This window comes from Drosophila persimilis, unplaced genomic scaffold (assembly GCF_003286085.1).
Source record: "Drosophila persimilis strain 14011-0111.01,24,50 unplaced genomic scaffold, DperRS2 tig00000841-arrow-arrow-pilon, whole genome shotgun sequence".
NCBI lineage: Eukaryota > Metazoa > Arthropoda > Insecta > Diptera > Drosophilidae > Drosophila > Drosophila persimilis.
This window is the reverse complement of record NW_020825361.1, coordinates 83,393-97,894: the sequence shown is the minus strand read 5'-3', so window position 1 is coordinate 97,894 and position 14,502 is coordinate 83,393. Positions and strand designations below refer to the sequence as shown.

General features: G+C 47.8%; 2 protein-coding genes across 2 annotated transcripts; one reads left to right on the top strand and one right to left on the bottom strand.

Annotated features, from left to right (window-relative positions):
• The first annotated feature begins 4,524 nt into the window (after positions 1 to 4,524).
• Positions 4,525 to 4,868, top strand: LOC6597464. Its single transcript, XM_002022594.2, has one exon. The coding sequence runs from the start codon at positions 4,606 to 4,608 to the stop codon at positions 4,747 to 4,749; it is 144 nt and encodes a 47-aa protein (XP_002022630.2). The 5' UTR covers positions 4,525 to 4,605; the 3' UTR covers positions 4,750 to 4,868.
• Positions 4,869 to 5,239: 371 nt separating this feature from the next.
• Positions 5,240 to 12,593, bottom strand: LOC6597463. The gene is made up of 3 exons (XM_026993495.1): positions 12,392 to 12,593; positions 12,026 to 12,184; positions 5,240 to 8,327 (listed from the first exon to the last, which is right to left on the bottom strand). Exon 3 carries the CDS (start codon positions 8,289 to 8,291, stop codon positions 5,268 to 5,270), a length of 3,024 nt encoding a protein of 1,007 aa, XP_026849296.1. The 5' UTR covers positions 8,292 to 8,327; positions 12,026 to 12,184; positions 12,392 to 12,593; the 3' UTR covers positions 5,240 to 5,267.
• Between the last annotated feature and the right edge of the window lie 1,909 nt (positions 12,594 to 14,502).

Here is a 14,502-nt window from a genome sequence, read left to right as displayed (position 1 = left end):
GACACGACCCCATAATCAGCTTTAAGCTGCGGTTCGATCAACTCTTGGGTGGCACTCAGCACACAGCCAGCCAGCCAGCCAGTCATCGGCTTATCGATGGGGCGACGGACCGACGCATACCCCGGCGCTGCTCACTTTGATAGCTGGCGAACTGTGTTAATTGATAAGCAATCGCTAATCGGCTGGGAGTACGTATAATAGGCACTACTACTACCAGTACGAGTCGAGTGCTCCTAAACTCCTAAAATAAAAGCAAAAGCAACAGCCACACCCCCCACCCCACCCCGGACTCTGTCTCTTTCCCTTAACCCTCTCGGTCTGTGTCTCTGCCTGTGTGTCTCTTTGTGGTATGCCTATCGCCTATCTCTGGTGTGCCCTGCACAGGCGTTCGCTTGTAGTGTCAACGCGATTATGATGATTATGTCGCTTCATGTGATATAGTCTGAGAGGTAGTGCGGCATGCACCAGGGGTAGAGAGAGAGAGAGAGAGAGGATTAGTTGGGTGGGGGTGGGGAGGCATGCAGCATAATCATCATCATCATCCTCCCCATCCGGCCAGCAATTGGAGGCATTTGTGCGTGAAATTACATTGAAAATTTAATTGTGCACACACACAAAGCACACAAAGTGCCGGTCGGTCGGTCGGTCGGTCGGCGGAGTGCATTAGATACGCAAAATTTGCTCATAAATTAAAATGCAACACTGCTGCTGCACCGCAATCACTGTGCAACGCAGCAGCACAGCAGCACAGCAACACAGTGTCGTGGCGGCCAGCCCCATTGAAAACCCCATGTCAGTGGCGGCGGGATGCGGATAAGAAATGCGATTATCATTCGAAATGGGAGATGGCCGCAGCACTGACCGCACCCAATCGCATTCCTAATCCCAATCCCAATGTCAGAGATGAAAGTATATTGATCTGGCACTTTCGCCTTGGCCCCAGGGCTTAGCCTCTCCTCAAAGGGATGTTCGTCTTCGATGTGGAGTCGGAGTTGGAGTCGTGCCATGACTTGGCCAGGTCCCGACCCAGAGAGCCCACACCTCAATCAACTGAATCTGGGGCAAACGAAATTGAGAATTTAAGAGAAATCGGCTGAGGGGTGCGGATTGCGGGCTGCGGGCTGCAATGGGTTGCAAAGGGTTGTAAATAAAATATTATCAACCATAACCAGGACAGCAGAGTGCTGGCTGGCAAACTTTCAGCACGCAATCATTAGTTGATTGTCTATCGATCTGCTTTCGGGGCTTCGGGGACTACGAGTACTAGTCTCCTCCTTCACACACGTGGCACACGTTGCAAGTTGCCACACGAATCTCTCTCCTGTTGCGGCCCACTCCACTTTTCGAAAAGTGGGCAAAAGTGCGGTGCAGCTGCTCCTCCTGCTCCTCCTGCTCCTCCGCTCCGCTCCCTGCACTCCACCACTTCCAGTCAGTTGATGCAGTTTTCCTGTGCGAAAATTAACAAACAAACAAACAAACACACACACACACACACACACACACATGGGAAAGCGAGTGTGGCAAATGAAAATGCGCGCGCGAGAATTCAATTTGTGGAAAAGAAAATGGTGTTGGATCAGTGGCTGGTTGGAGGGTGGCGTGCCGCCATGTTGTTGGGTTAGGCTATGGTTTAGCCTGCTGCCTGTTTACTTGAGGTTTTCCACCCGCCCAATACCCCATCGGCGCAGGAGGGCCAGCCGGAAGGAAATGCAAGCGAACAACCGAGGAGCTCGCAAGGCAAATACTCGTACTTGTACTCGCACTCGCACTACCCCAGCCCCACCGCTACCTTTGGGGATGAGTTGAGGTTGGGTCTCGAGGTCTGGTTAGGCCTTGTGCCACATGCAGAGCCGAATGTCTTGGGTTAGACCAAAAATTGGCACAAACGGAACTCGATTGGGTTCGCTGCTGGCAACAGACTTGTCACCAATCAAGTCGCTGCCACTTGCCACCAGAAGACACAGGCCCACAGTACGTTTCGGACGTGTAAGTCTGAAGGAAAGACCCAACATACATATAGGGTTTTGTCCCGCTTGATTGGCGGAGATGGGTATGATATAACCCTAGGAAAATACCCCCATATTGTGAAAGGAAAAGAGATTGATTGGAATCCCATTGGGATTTTTATTCTATGGCGTTCTGTGGCATATTCTTTTGCTGGTTCATGGTAAGTATATTTCAGGCATCTTCATTTGTCTTACAGTGCTCCAAGACCCACTCTCTGAGCAGCATGGAACGAAGGGAACGTCCTACTTTGAAAACCCTCAACTGCTGCAATGTTACGTCTGTCTAAAGTTTAATTGAAGAATGTAAATAGATATGGAGTCTGGAATCTTTCACGACTTTCCTCAGCGATTATCGAGGCAACCCCTTGGCATTTTCTTAGTCGTGGTTGTCCTTATCATTGTCCTTGTCCTTGGCAACGCCTGCCACCAAGTGCGGACGGGGTGGCGGTGGCATATTCAACAGATTCGGTACAAAATGAAGAGCACAACACATGCGAGTATGCACCTGCACCCATACCCATACCCATACCCATGACTATACTTATACCCACAGATGCCATCCCCTCATGCAATCCACGCCATAGATCCATAGGTAGTTTTGCCCTGCGAGCTGCTGCTGGAATACAAATGATGGCAATCTGTTTGGCTGTTGGATGGGTTCTTCTTCGATGCGGGGGGGACTGGGGAATGGGTTGTGGTTCAAAACATTTCGCTTGCAAGTTGGGTTGTGGGTGGATGTGGGTGCCCGTTGCCGTTGCCGTTGCCGTTGCCGTTGCCCGCCTTGTATGGCCAAATATTTCTATTATTAATGTCTGTTTATCTGCATGCGACGATGTCGTGTACCTACCTCCTCATACTTCTCCCTGCCCATGCCCCTGCCTCTTCGATCTCTGGGCTGTCTGGTGGGTGTCTTTGTTTACGCTGCTTTATGAGCTTCGATTAATTTTGCGCGTAAATAGCACCCGAGAAGCAGAATCAGAATCAGAATCAGAATCAGGGGGCAGCAGCGGAAGAGGTTCGTTCCTCCGGCAATTTGTTGGTATCTCTGCTCTTTCAGCTATATTTATACATAGTTTATTAGTTGTTGTTTTCTCTCGTGAAAATATAAACAACAAATGCACGAAACATTGCCAATGATAATGATAATGATGATGGTGATGATGATGTGTGGGTTGTTGGCCCAAAGAAGAGATACGGAAATGTTTTTGCTGGAAAAATTGGCCCATTCAGTCACGGAGAATCATTATGAATCGCTCTGCATTATGAATAGAGTGCACTCCGGTGGATGGGATGGGCTAAAGAGCCGACAGATTACCTTATGTATACTCGGCAAAACGTTGCAATTCGAGCGGAATATGTCAGGCAACGGTGGGGTTTCGCTTAACACCAATCTGCCACAGATAATGTACTCGCATCATAATTACCGCCAACTCATTTGACATATGACAGGGAGAACCCAACCCCATAGTATTCGTACTTTACCTTTTGTTATGACACGATGACACCATCCCCAGCCATTAGTTTTTACTCATTTGGTGTCGGGGGGAGGGGTGTAGGAGTATTTCGCCTTTAATGACACACGTTGCACTCAACTCACAGTTTATTGAGGAAAGTCTCAGCGATTAGAGTCGGGCGACTGTAAATCTCCGCCTCCACCTCGCCACCTCGCCACCTGTCCACCTGCCACCCCCTTGGCAGCACGGGAAACGAGTTTTGTTTTGTTTTCTCGTAGATATTGTGTTTAATTGGTATATGGCTAAGCTTCTTTTTATTTTGTTTATTTTTGGCCAGTCAGCGATAACATTCCGGTATTAATATTGTTATTATTATTGAACGAGTAGGTACACATGTGCATGCACTAGTCGGCAGATCGTGGGGCAATCCACGCCCACCTGTGCGGCCTGTGCGGTCTGTGCCAAAGCTAATGTAAATATATGTATGTACATCATGTACATCGTATCATCCTATGGATGAAAGGGAAACCAGTGGTGGGTCCGAGTGGTGGGACTGTGCGAGTTGTTTGCAGAGTGACGCACTGCATGGGCCAGAGATTAAGAGATCTTGATAAACAAAACTGAGCAAACAGAAACATTGCGAATATATTCGTATAAAAATATCACACATACATATGTACATATATGTACATATGCGAACACGCGAAAGCTCTTTGCCACCCAAGTGCGAAAAATTCTTATCTAACGATCGATAATGAAGGCGAAGTGCATTACTATCGTACACACACACAGGAACAAACATACACAGTACATACATATGTATGTATGTATGTATGTGGGATGTGTGTTCGGATTTAGATGGAACACATTGGTACGTAGGTGTTTAGGGGTAAAGCTTTTTGTGGCTTCTGCCGCGGAGGTCGGTCGACGTGACCAACGGCACATAGAACACAGCGAAAGCTTCTGGGACTGCGTCCGGGGTTTTGGAGTAATTTCCCGATGCGGCCACTGCGGCCCCCAATCTCTATATAAAGCCCCATGCAGGGCGTGCGTTCCGCGCATATTGCAAATATCTCGGCTCCAGGTTCGGTCGCTCTCAGTCGCTCTCAGTATTAGTTGTCGCTTCTCACACAACACAGCACAGCATGTGGTCGAAGATTGCCATTAGTGGAGCCCTGCTCGTGATGGGTGGCGCTCTGGCCGCCAGCGTGGTGGACAATTTCGCTTATGTGGATCGCTCCCTGGAGGTGGCCATGCCCAAGGCAAAGCGTCATGCGGCGCAGGAGTAATCTGAACTCTATAACGGAATGGAACGGAATGGAACGGACCGGAGCGGAGCGGAGGAAGTGCCTGCCCTGCCCTGCCCTGCCCTAAAATTTGGAGTTTTGAGTGGATCTCAATCCAAGCTACAAGCAACAGCCGACGGTTCAATGAACCAGAACCTCTCGCTAGTTGTACTCGGAATATGAGCACTACTACTACTCCTGCTTGTGTCCTGCCTATATACTCCTACCATATCCCATGGTAGGGCCACAAGCCGGAACTAGTCCTTGGCACTCCTCCTCCTCCTGCTTCGTCCAGTGCCCCACGAACAACATCAGTGTGTGTGTTTTTTTTTTTGTTCCCACAATTAAGATACATATTTTTTACTCTCTGTTTGTTTTTCGTATTACTAATGTAGATTTTAAGTGTTTTACAAATTAAGTAGCAATTAATAAAAACCCAATGCCAAGCCAAATTGCCTTTAAAGTCTTTTTTTGTGATCAATATTTTGTGATATGTGTTGAATCTTTAGGGACTGATGCTTTCAGTCTTGACCTTCTGCTGCTTCGAGCACAATACCCATGTTCTGATCCTTGGGATCCTCTTCAGCAAGCAAAGCTTCCACATACGCGATGAGTGCGTCTTCTTCGGCATCAGTGATCCGTGGACGTGCCTCTGTTTCTTCAGCACCCAACTTTGGTATGGCGTCCAATGGCTCTTGCTTTGATTTAGCTGTTCGCATACTTTTGGGACAGTCGAGGAGTGGGAGAGGGTTTTCGGACGGTACTAAGGTCCGCTTAGGCGGGCGGCCTCTGGGCCGCTTTACTGTCGTTTGTATTGGAAATGGCTCGATGTAGAGCACCTTAGCCTCTCCATTCCATGGTACTAATGAATTCTTGAGGTTGTCGATAGGCACATGGAGATCGCTGCCATCGGTGGTGGTGAACAGCAGCTCCTGGGGATGTTCGTTGGCAGGATCGCACAAGTTCACAAATTGAAATTCCACGTTCGGCACCTCCACCAAAACGGGCTCTGGCTTCGGTTTTCTGGTATACTTTATCCCTGGTGCTTTTGCCTTGATTTTTGGTCCCTTTCTAGGACGAGGCTTAATTGTGGCATTCGCTGAAGATGGCAGCTCAGTGCGAACAGTGTTCGAATTATTCAATTTGGGGCATTTGGCGAGCAAACCACTGGACAAATCGACCTTGGAGGGAAAACGTAAAGTTCTCGGTCCCTTCTTCACTTTATCGTCGACAGCCATCACAGGCGCTACGAAGGTCCAAACTTGGGGAAACATTCCGTTGCTGTTGTCTGTTGGTGTGGGACATTCGTTGGGATCGAAGGAGTCCATGTTCTGAGGCCAATCATGCGATCTGGCGAGCATCTGAGCATCTGGAGATTGATCCATGTCCGGAAACCCCATAACATCTTTTATGGGGTGCCTCTGTGTCTCTGGGGGATTAATATTATCCATGTTCTCCCACAACGAGGTGTACGGAAAGGCAAATGTACTCGGTGATAGCTTCTCGTTTTTGGGTTCTGGAATCGTCTCCAGCACAGGCCATGGCAACGGCAATCCAGCTAAAATAGGATCTCTGGATATTATGATTGGATCCAAATGGTTCGTGCTCTCCCAAAATAAGGTCATGGGGACAACATTGGAATCTGGCGACTGATCCGTGTCCCAAAGAGAGGTGTCGGGGCGTACAACATTAGAACTTGGGGATTGATCCACCTTCATATCCGAAAACACATGAAATGGTGAGACGTTCTCCTCTTTTTTGGGGTATGGGAATATGTCCATATCCGAAAACACATGAAATGGTGAGACGTTCTCCTCTTTTTTGGGGTATGGGAATATGTCCATATCCGAAAACACATGAAATGGTGAGACGTTCTCCTCTTTTTTGGGGTATGGGAATATGTCCATATCCGAAAACACATGAAATGGTGAGACGTTCTCCTCTTTTTTGGGGTATGGGAATATGTCCATATCCGAAAACACATGAAATGGTGAGACGTTCTCCTCTTTTTTGGGGTATGGGAATATGTCCATATCCGAAAACACATGGAATGGTGAGACGTTCTCCTCTTTTTTGGGGTATGGGAATATGTCCATGTCCGAAAACACATGAAATGGTGAGACGTTCTCCTCTTTTTTGGGGTATGGGAATAAGTCCATGTCCGAAAACACATGTAATGGTGGGACGTTCTCCTGTTTTATGGGGTGCATCAAAGGTTGGATCCGTTTTTCGGGTAAAGCAGGCTCTGTGGGATCACAATGATCAATGCTCTCCCAAAATGGGGTCTCCGGGCGTACAACTTTGCGACTTGGGGACTGTTTCCCGTACAGAAACGCAAATGGAGTCGGTGATGTCTTCTCCTCTTTTATGGAGGGCATCCATATGTCAGGTACAACAGGATCAATGGTATCAAAATAGTTCGTGCCCGCCCAAAGAGAGGTGTCGGGGCGTACAACATTAGGACTTGGGGATTGATCCATCTTCATGTCCGAAAACACATGAAATGGTGAGACGTTCTCCTCTTTTATGGGGTGCATCAAAGGTTCGATCCGTTTTTCGGCTAAAGCAGGCTCTGTGGAATCACAATGATCAATGCTCTCCCAAAATGGCGTCTCCGGGCGGACAAACGCGAATGGAGTCGGTGATTTCTTCTTCTTTTTTATGCGGTCAATGTTCTCTAAAAATAGAGCTTTGGGATGTAGAAACTTGGGATCTGTGGTTACGAAAAGAGGTTCTGTTACAATTCCCTTTGCGGCCGTTACATTCTGTACGATTTTATTCTTTATTTGGAGGATTTTTACTTGTGATTTTGCTTTTGATCCGAAAGGTTTCTTGGAATGATTATTGCACTTCGAAAAAGATTTTTTTATACCTTTCTCCTTTGGGGACCCCGCTGGTTCGGGGATATTGATCGCGGAATTGTGCAGTAGCGATTTCCGAATTCCCATGCGGAAAAACTTGGAAGGCCGCTTACGTAGACGGACCTCGTCCTCGGCTGTCAGCGCGAAGGGGTCCCTGCGATCTAACACCAAGCCACCCGGTGCTGGGCTGCACTGTTGCCCCTTGGGGTCTATATTGTGGTCATCCTTTGACTTGTGCTTTTTCGACGGGACATTGTCTTTTTCCTGCTTTGCCTTCCTTTTCGATACCATATTTTTAATGTGATATGATTTTTCATTCGGTTTTTTTACCCCTTTATTGTCCATCTGTTTGGGATCCGTTGCTGAAAGGATCTGTGTCTCTGTTTTTGGAGCGAAACTGTCTTCTTTCAGCTCCACCTTTCTTTTCAATAGTTTTTCCATAATTTCTTTCATATTGTGTAAAGTTTTCTGAATCGTCTCTTTGGCATCCGTTACTGGCTTGATCGCTTCCTGTTTTTTTTCATTGCATTGATATTCTTCGTCCAATTTGGGTCTTTTCGCACTGAAACTGTCTTCGCCCCAAGTCGACATCCTTTTTTCTTTGGATTTTTTGAATTTTGTGTGCATATTTTCCATCGGTTTCTCTGGTTTTGTGGACTTTACAACGTAGGACGACGGCTCCATTACTCTAGGCGAACTAATCGACTGCTCGAGTCAAAGCTGATGGAGGAAAAGAGAAAAAGGATGATGGTTACAAGAGAATCTCATAGCCGGTATCCCCGCAAGAGTCGAGGAACCCCCATTCCCATTCTCCCATATAAACATATTAATTTGAATTTGGTTCAGGCCTCATTTGCCTTTATTTCTGCTGACTCTTCAACTGCCCCCACTGCCATCCGCATAGCCCCACTAGACTCCTCTCTCCGTAAACCACACACACACAATCCACCCCCCCGCCACACTGCCACACTGCCACACTGTCAGAGCCCGCAATCTGTGGGCGCCGCACAAAAAATGACTGGCAAGCCGCAAATACTTTGTCAGGATCAAGTTGACAGTCGTCCCCTCTGCTGTCCTTTCCCTCCCTGTGATGTGGTCCTGTCCGGTACGGTCCTGTGTTCCACCGAGGCCGAGACCGAGACCAAGCGGGCCTATACCCCACAAACCAGCTTTCCCCTTCTCTCCGACCCGGTCCCGGTCTTCACGCATTTGACACTTTTTTGTCTTTTGTCTTTTGTCCGAGCCGAGAGCCGGCTGAGTGTCGCCATATGCCGGAGTCGGCCCCTGTCCCCTGTCCCCTATCCCCCATCCCCCCCCCCCCTGTGCGTGTGTTGAGGCATTTGACAGAACAGATTGTTCAAGATTTGATTTCGGGGCAGCTTTTCCACCAGTCTTAGTCTCTCTTTCTGCTCTCTGCTCTCCCTGGAACAATCGTTAATCTAATGAAAGATGGCATTCCCTGTGTGTGTGTGTGTGTGTGTGTGTGTGTGTGTGTGTGTGTGTGCGTGGGGGGAAAGGAAAGCATTTGAGCAGGCTTTGGCATGTTACCACATCCATATCCACATCCACTTCCTCATCCAATTTTGCCCCCAGTTTGTCGGAGCATTCATCATTCCAGGCTTGGGGCCTTAATGGGGCTAGTTACTGGCAAAGAGAGTGGGAGAGCCTCTGACCACCTGCGATCACAGTTCAATCTCCTCTCGTTCTGCGCTCGCGAGAATCCAAGACTGTCGTACTCAGAGTTGGCCAATAAAATTTGATTAGACCAAGCCCAGAGGCTGGGGGGAATATGAAAATTTACGCCAGCCAAGAGAAGAGACCCGTGCCTATCCCCAACCCTAAGGCCAACCATAACCCTTACCCTCTCAATCCTTGGACCAGGCCAGAGACATGAGTATTGTGTATTCATGGGGGCCGCCAGCCAGCACCAGCCAGCGAGGACCTCAGACAGGACAACTTTGGGTTAATTTACATTATAAACTTTGAATATTTTATTGTTTGGCCAGGCTAAGGACAGAGCTGGCTTTGGCCGTGGCTTCGGCTCTATGGCTCTATGGCTCTAAGGCTCTCGGCTCCTTCTTCCCTGTCGCATTTATTGACACTTTCCCGAAGGGTGGAGAGAGGGGCGAGGGCGAGGGCATCCAGGGCGGCTGTGGTCAGCAAAATGATGACAGAAAGGAGGAACGCATGGGTTGGGCGGAAGGTTACTCTGATTTAATGGAAGCATAAACATTTCTGGCCAAGATTATAAGGGAGCCACTGCCATTGCCACTGCCACCGCCTCCTTCCCTTCGTGGCCCTACCATCGCTAGGCTACATCCTCCTTCCACTCCTACATTTCCTACTCCAATTTTCAAACCTATTCCCATTCCCATTCCCTTTCGCCATCCTCATTAGCATAGATGGCTGGCTGCTTGTTAAGCTTTTAAGCATCAGGTTACTAAATAATTAAACAATTTCCCGTTGCCAGCTCGTAAACCAAATCAACCGCAGATTGCGAGTGGAGTGGAGAGCCCCAGGAGCCTACCCTGGTGCCCCCTGGGGCCGGCAGCAAAGAGGCACTGCCTACAGGTGGCTGCCATCGAAGTATTGTATTTCACGATTGCTGCCGACAAGTACAGATAGTACCATTGAAAATTGTCCAATTTGTATGATAACAGACTCGATTAGAGAAGGGGAGCTTTCGAATTTCATTCCCATCTGGATGGAAATGATGGACACTGAGAGGAGATGGCATATGGCATTAGATGCACTCGAGGTACACGGCACTGCTACGAGTATATGGTATTGGGGGTATTTTTCTAGCAAGTTGAAGAGTCCGGGACTGAGACACTTCCCAAGCCTGCAACCGAATTGACATTATTTTTACTCATCAAACGATTTCCTCAGAATTCACGGATTAATGTATCAACACAGTGGAATACTTATACACCATATATGATGGCTCGATGGCACACTAACCCCTAGCCCCTGAGCGGTGGAATGACCTGGACACACAGATTGCTGTAGCTGGTGACCGCAGATCCTTTGACAATGATATGCCTCTTCAAAATTGATTCTTAGGCAAGTTGGTTCTATCAATGGATATAGTTCTGAGGGATAATGATTCGCGCTTGAATTTCAACGAAGTTCCCTTGGCCGATTCAGGCAGAATGATAGATGCTGTGGATGCCGAATTATGAATTAAAGTCTTAGCATAAAGACTGAAACCTTGACAAAAGAATGGGGGATAGAAGTCGGGTAGGATTTTCTTAGATAAAAGGACAGACCCCAGAGATACTCTACGTTCTATCGATAGCCATGATTCCCCTACGACATTCTGCACTTTCGTTTTCCCATCCACTCCCATAGCGAACCACTTATTGCTGGCTTTTCTATTGAAAACTCATGTTTATGGTCTTGGAACGTTTTCCCTGATGAAAGTTTTTCCGAAGCTGCTAATAAGCTACGTGTTTCAGCATCAGCACCACCCTTTTAGGTGCAGATACAGGTACTGCTGCTGCTGCCGCCGGATGTGCGGGGGTGAGGAGGAGTGCCACGGCTTTTGGGCTAATAAAAATACGAGACAATTTAAGCCGCTGCCTTTCCGTGTGCTCTTTGTTGTTGGCTGTTGGCTGTTGGCTGCTGCTGCTGCTGATGCTCCTCCCAGGGGGAAGGGTCGAAGAAGAACTAAGCCACATATGTATGAATAAACCCCACTAATCCACAGCCCACCACCTCGCAGGAGCAGGATTGCAGAGGGGGAAGAGAAATTAATAATTTATAAATGTTTGCTGGCGCCAAAGATTAAGCAAAGGATTTTCAACGCCTTTTTTCTTCGCAAGAAAAAGGGGAATAGGGAAACACCCAAACTTGGAGGGGTGGGTGGCGTTGGCGGTGGCGGTGGCAGTGGCAATGGGGGGGAAACTCATTTAAAGAAATGCTCCGCTTATCGGGTGGCTGCCATCGAAATTAGCCAAAGCCAAAAGTGCGAAGAAGGACACGAATGCGGTCTCAGGCGGGGGCGGGGCGTCCGGAGGACAAAGCGTATGCAAGGAATGCAATAAATTATAATGCAAATCCGCGCTTGAGATCAAAACAACCACAAAACGGGGCATTAAATGCTCGCCACTTGACTGCGCCCCCCCCATTTTTTTATGGATACACTTTTTCTCTGTGCTCTCTGCTCCATCCTTCATTCTTTTTTCTTGCTCCTTGTTGTTCCTCCATTTAAAATGATAAAAATCGCAAGCAATTTTTTTCGCGCCCGCCACTCAGGACCAGAATCCGGAGAGGACCACTACGATGGGACGGCACGGACCAGAGCAAGGGATGGCGTTGTCGAGGGCGGACGGTGTGGGAGGACTGGAGGGTGCGCGGTGTGGGGGCCGTGACGAAAACACCGAAATTCGAACAAACTTGAAATGATTTTCACTCACCATTCAAACGGCAGTCGGAAACTCCAACGATTCATACGAGTAGACTCGTTGCTGGCTGCACGATCCTCAAAATATCAGCCATACACAAATACACAAATAAATGGAATAGTATCAGTTTGACATCAACTTGTATTTAAGGCCGTGCCTACTGTTCCGATGCTGGAATATAACAAATATTCGTGCGAAATATCAAGTATGCTATAGTGTATAGTGTCACAAATATTTATGTTAATGGAATCCGAACTCAAGGTATACACTATATTAGGTCCCCAAATCGATGAGCACTCTGATGAGGAGTAGGGCGGATGGGTCAAGCGGGGGGTCCGGGACAAAGCAGGGAATGTGCTGTGGGTGGGAGCTACTCACCAATCAATCGGTGCACTGTTGCTGCATTCACAATGAGGCACTCAAATGTGCACTGTTGCATGCACAATGTGGCACTTATACACTACACTATTTCTGATGCACTTCAACCGGTTTCTGCGACTTCCCTATTCAGGGCTGCCCATCCTGCAATGCAAAGGGTTCTAGTCGAATAACTCAAACAGTAATTTTTGACCGATGAATTCACAAATAAAAATCTCGGCACAAAATGTGTGTTTTCGTTTATTTTTTAAGCCGGTGATGTTATTACTACGATTCGAATGTGGAGAATGAGAAAAAGGGGTCCTAGTTCATGTAGTTTGAATATACCGATTGACATTTATTTTCAGCGCCTATTTCCTACTGAAAATTGGAGCGAATCAAGTGTAGATTAAAATAGAGAGGTGTTCCCAGTTCCCAGTTCCCAGTCGAGGAGCAGGAAAAGAGAAGCTGAGAATGAATGATCATACATTTAAAGCAAAATAGAATTCCTTATGAAATTCTTATGGCTGATGAATCGAAGGCTCTTTGGGAATGCTTGGAGTATCTTCAGACACAATTAGTGTTTCGCAACGTAAGAAAAAGGCGAACAACTCAGTGAAACCCTGCTGTTTTGCTGTCTTCCAGTCGTCCGGACCGTCTCAATTCGCAATCATTGTACTTATTGTACCTTTGGCTGAGCTCAAGTCTCCACCTGAGGCTCATTATCCATCTGAATAGCCACCTGCCCTGCTGCTTAGCTGCCTGGTGAAAAGGAAAGCTCAGCTCCAGTCAGTCCCTGCGTTCATTCATTCATATTTTCCCACATGTCCCACTCCCACTCGCACTCCCTGCCGCCTCCGCAGTGGCTTTTCGATGTACAAAATTATAAGCATATGTAAATGGTAAAAATATCTCCCCCGAATTCTCATCTCCCGTCCGCCCACCCTTCAGCCGTCCAAGTCTCCACTCCATCCGCTCGTTTGATCTGCCACATAATGTTTCAAAATGCCTTCTTTTTAAAGCAAAGCAAAAAAAAAGGAAATAAGAAAAGTTTAAATACGAAATGCTGACAAATGCGTTTCGATTTCCATCCGCAAATGGGAGGAGGCGTGGTCAGGGCGGGTGCGGATGGTGCGGGGGTTGCGGGGGTGGGATTGGAATTGGGTTTTCCATATCTCAAAGTTGGGAAATTAAATTAAATTTCTTTATTGGCACTTTTTTCTGCATTCGTTTCATTTCGTTTGCCACGCATATGCATATGCAAAAAAAAAAAACGAAACGAAACGAAACGAAACTTCCCAATGGGCTGTCTCTCAACAGGGTGGTGTGTGGGTGGGTGGGTGAGTGGTTGGACAGCCAAAGCAATCAGCAGCAATAAATGATAAGCTTCGAGGCAAGAAAGCCTGAGGCAAAAGACGCACGAGCACAAAGCAAAACATAATGGTGGGGTGCGGGGGTGGTGCGTGTGGGGCTGAAGGCCAAGCAAAAAACGTCTCAAAAGCTCGAAGAAAAGAAAGGAAAATGTCACATACAAGGCACCGGCCAGGACCTCGGACCCCGGAACCCCGCATCCCCGAAACCCCGAACCCCGGCTGCAGCAGCACCCACATTGAGGGATGGAATAGGCTTGGATTGGACTTGGGTCTGGTCTGGTCTGGTCTGGTCCGGCCTGTCTGGTCAGGGAATGGGAATGGCATCATGGATGGCATTGGAGTGGAAGCGGGAGTGGGAGTGGGAGTGGGAGTCGGCGCTTGTCTGGGGCTACTTTGCAACAGATTTGCCGCTAACGAAGCGCACGATTTCCAATAATGTGCAGAATGTGTCTGCGAGATGCGGATGCGATTCAGTGCTACCCAGCAGGACATATCCCTTGGAGGTGGCCCAGGCAAACGGGAATCAATGGACACACGTGGCCAGACTTTCATTCATATTAAACACTATTGACTCGGAAACCTCGGAAACATAACGAGAGTGCCAGAAGAACAATATTAAGTTTCTTTCTCTTGGAGACTGTCCCTTTGGAAGCTCCTCTGAATCTTTAGCCAACACCGCTTCCAGGAATAGTCTAGATGTGATTCAAGTCTTTCCTTGTACAATTCTTCAGACATCTTCCATGCAGGAGCCAATTGTCA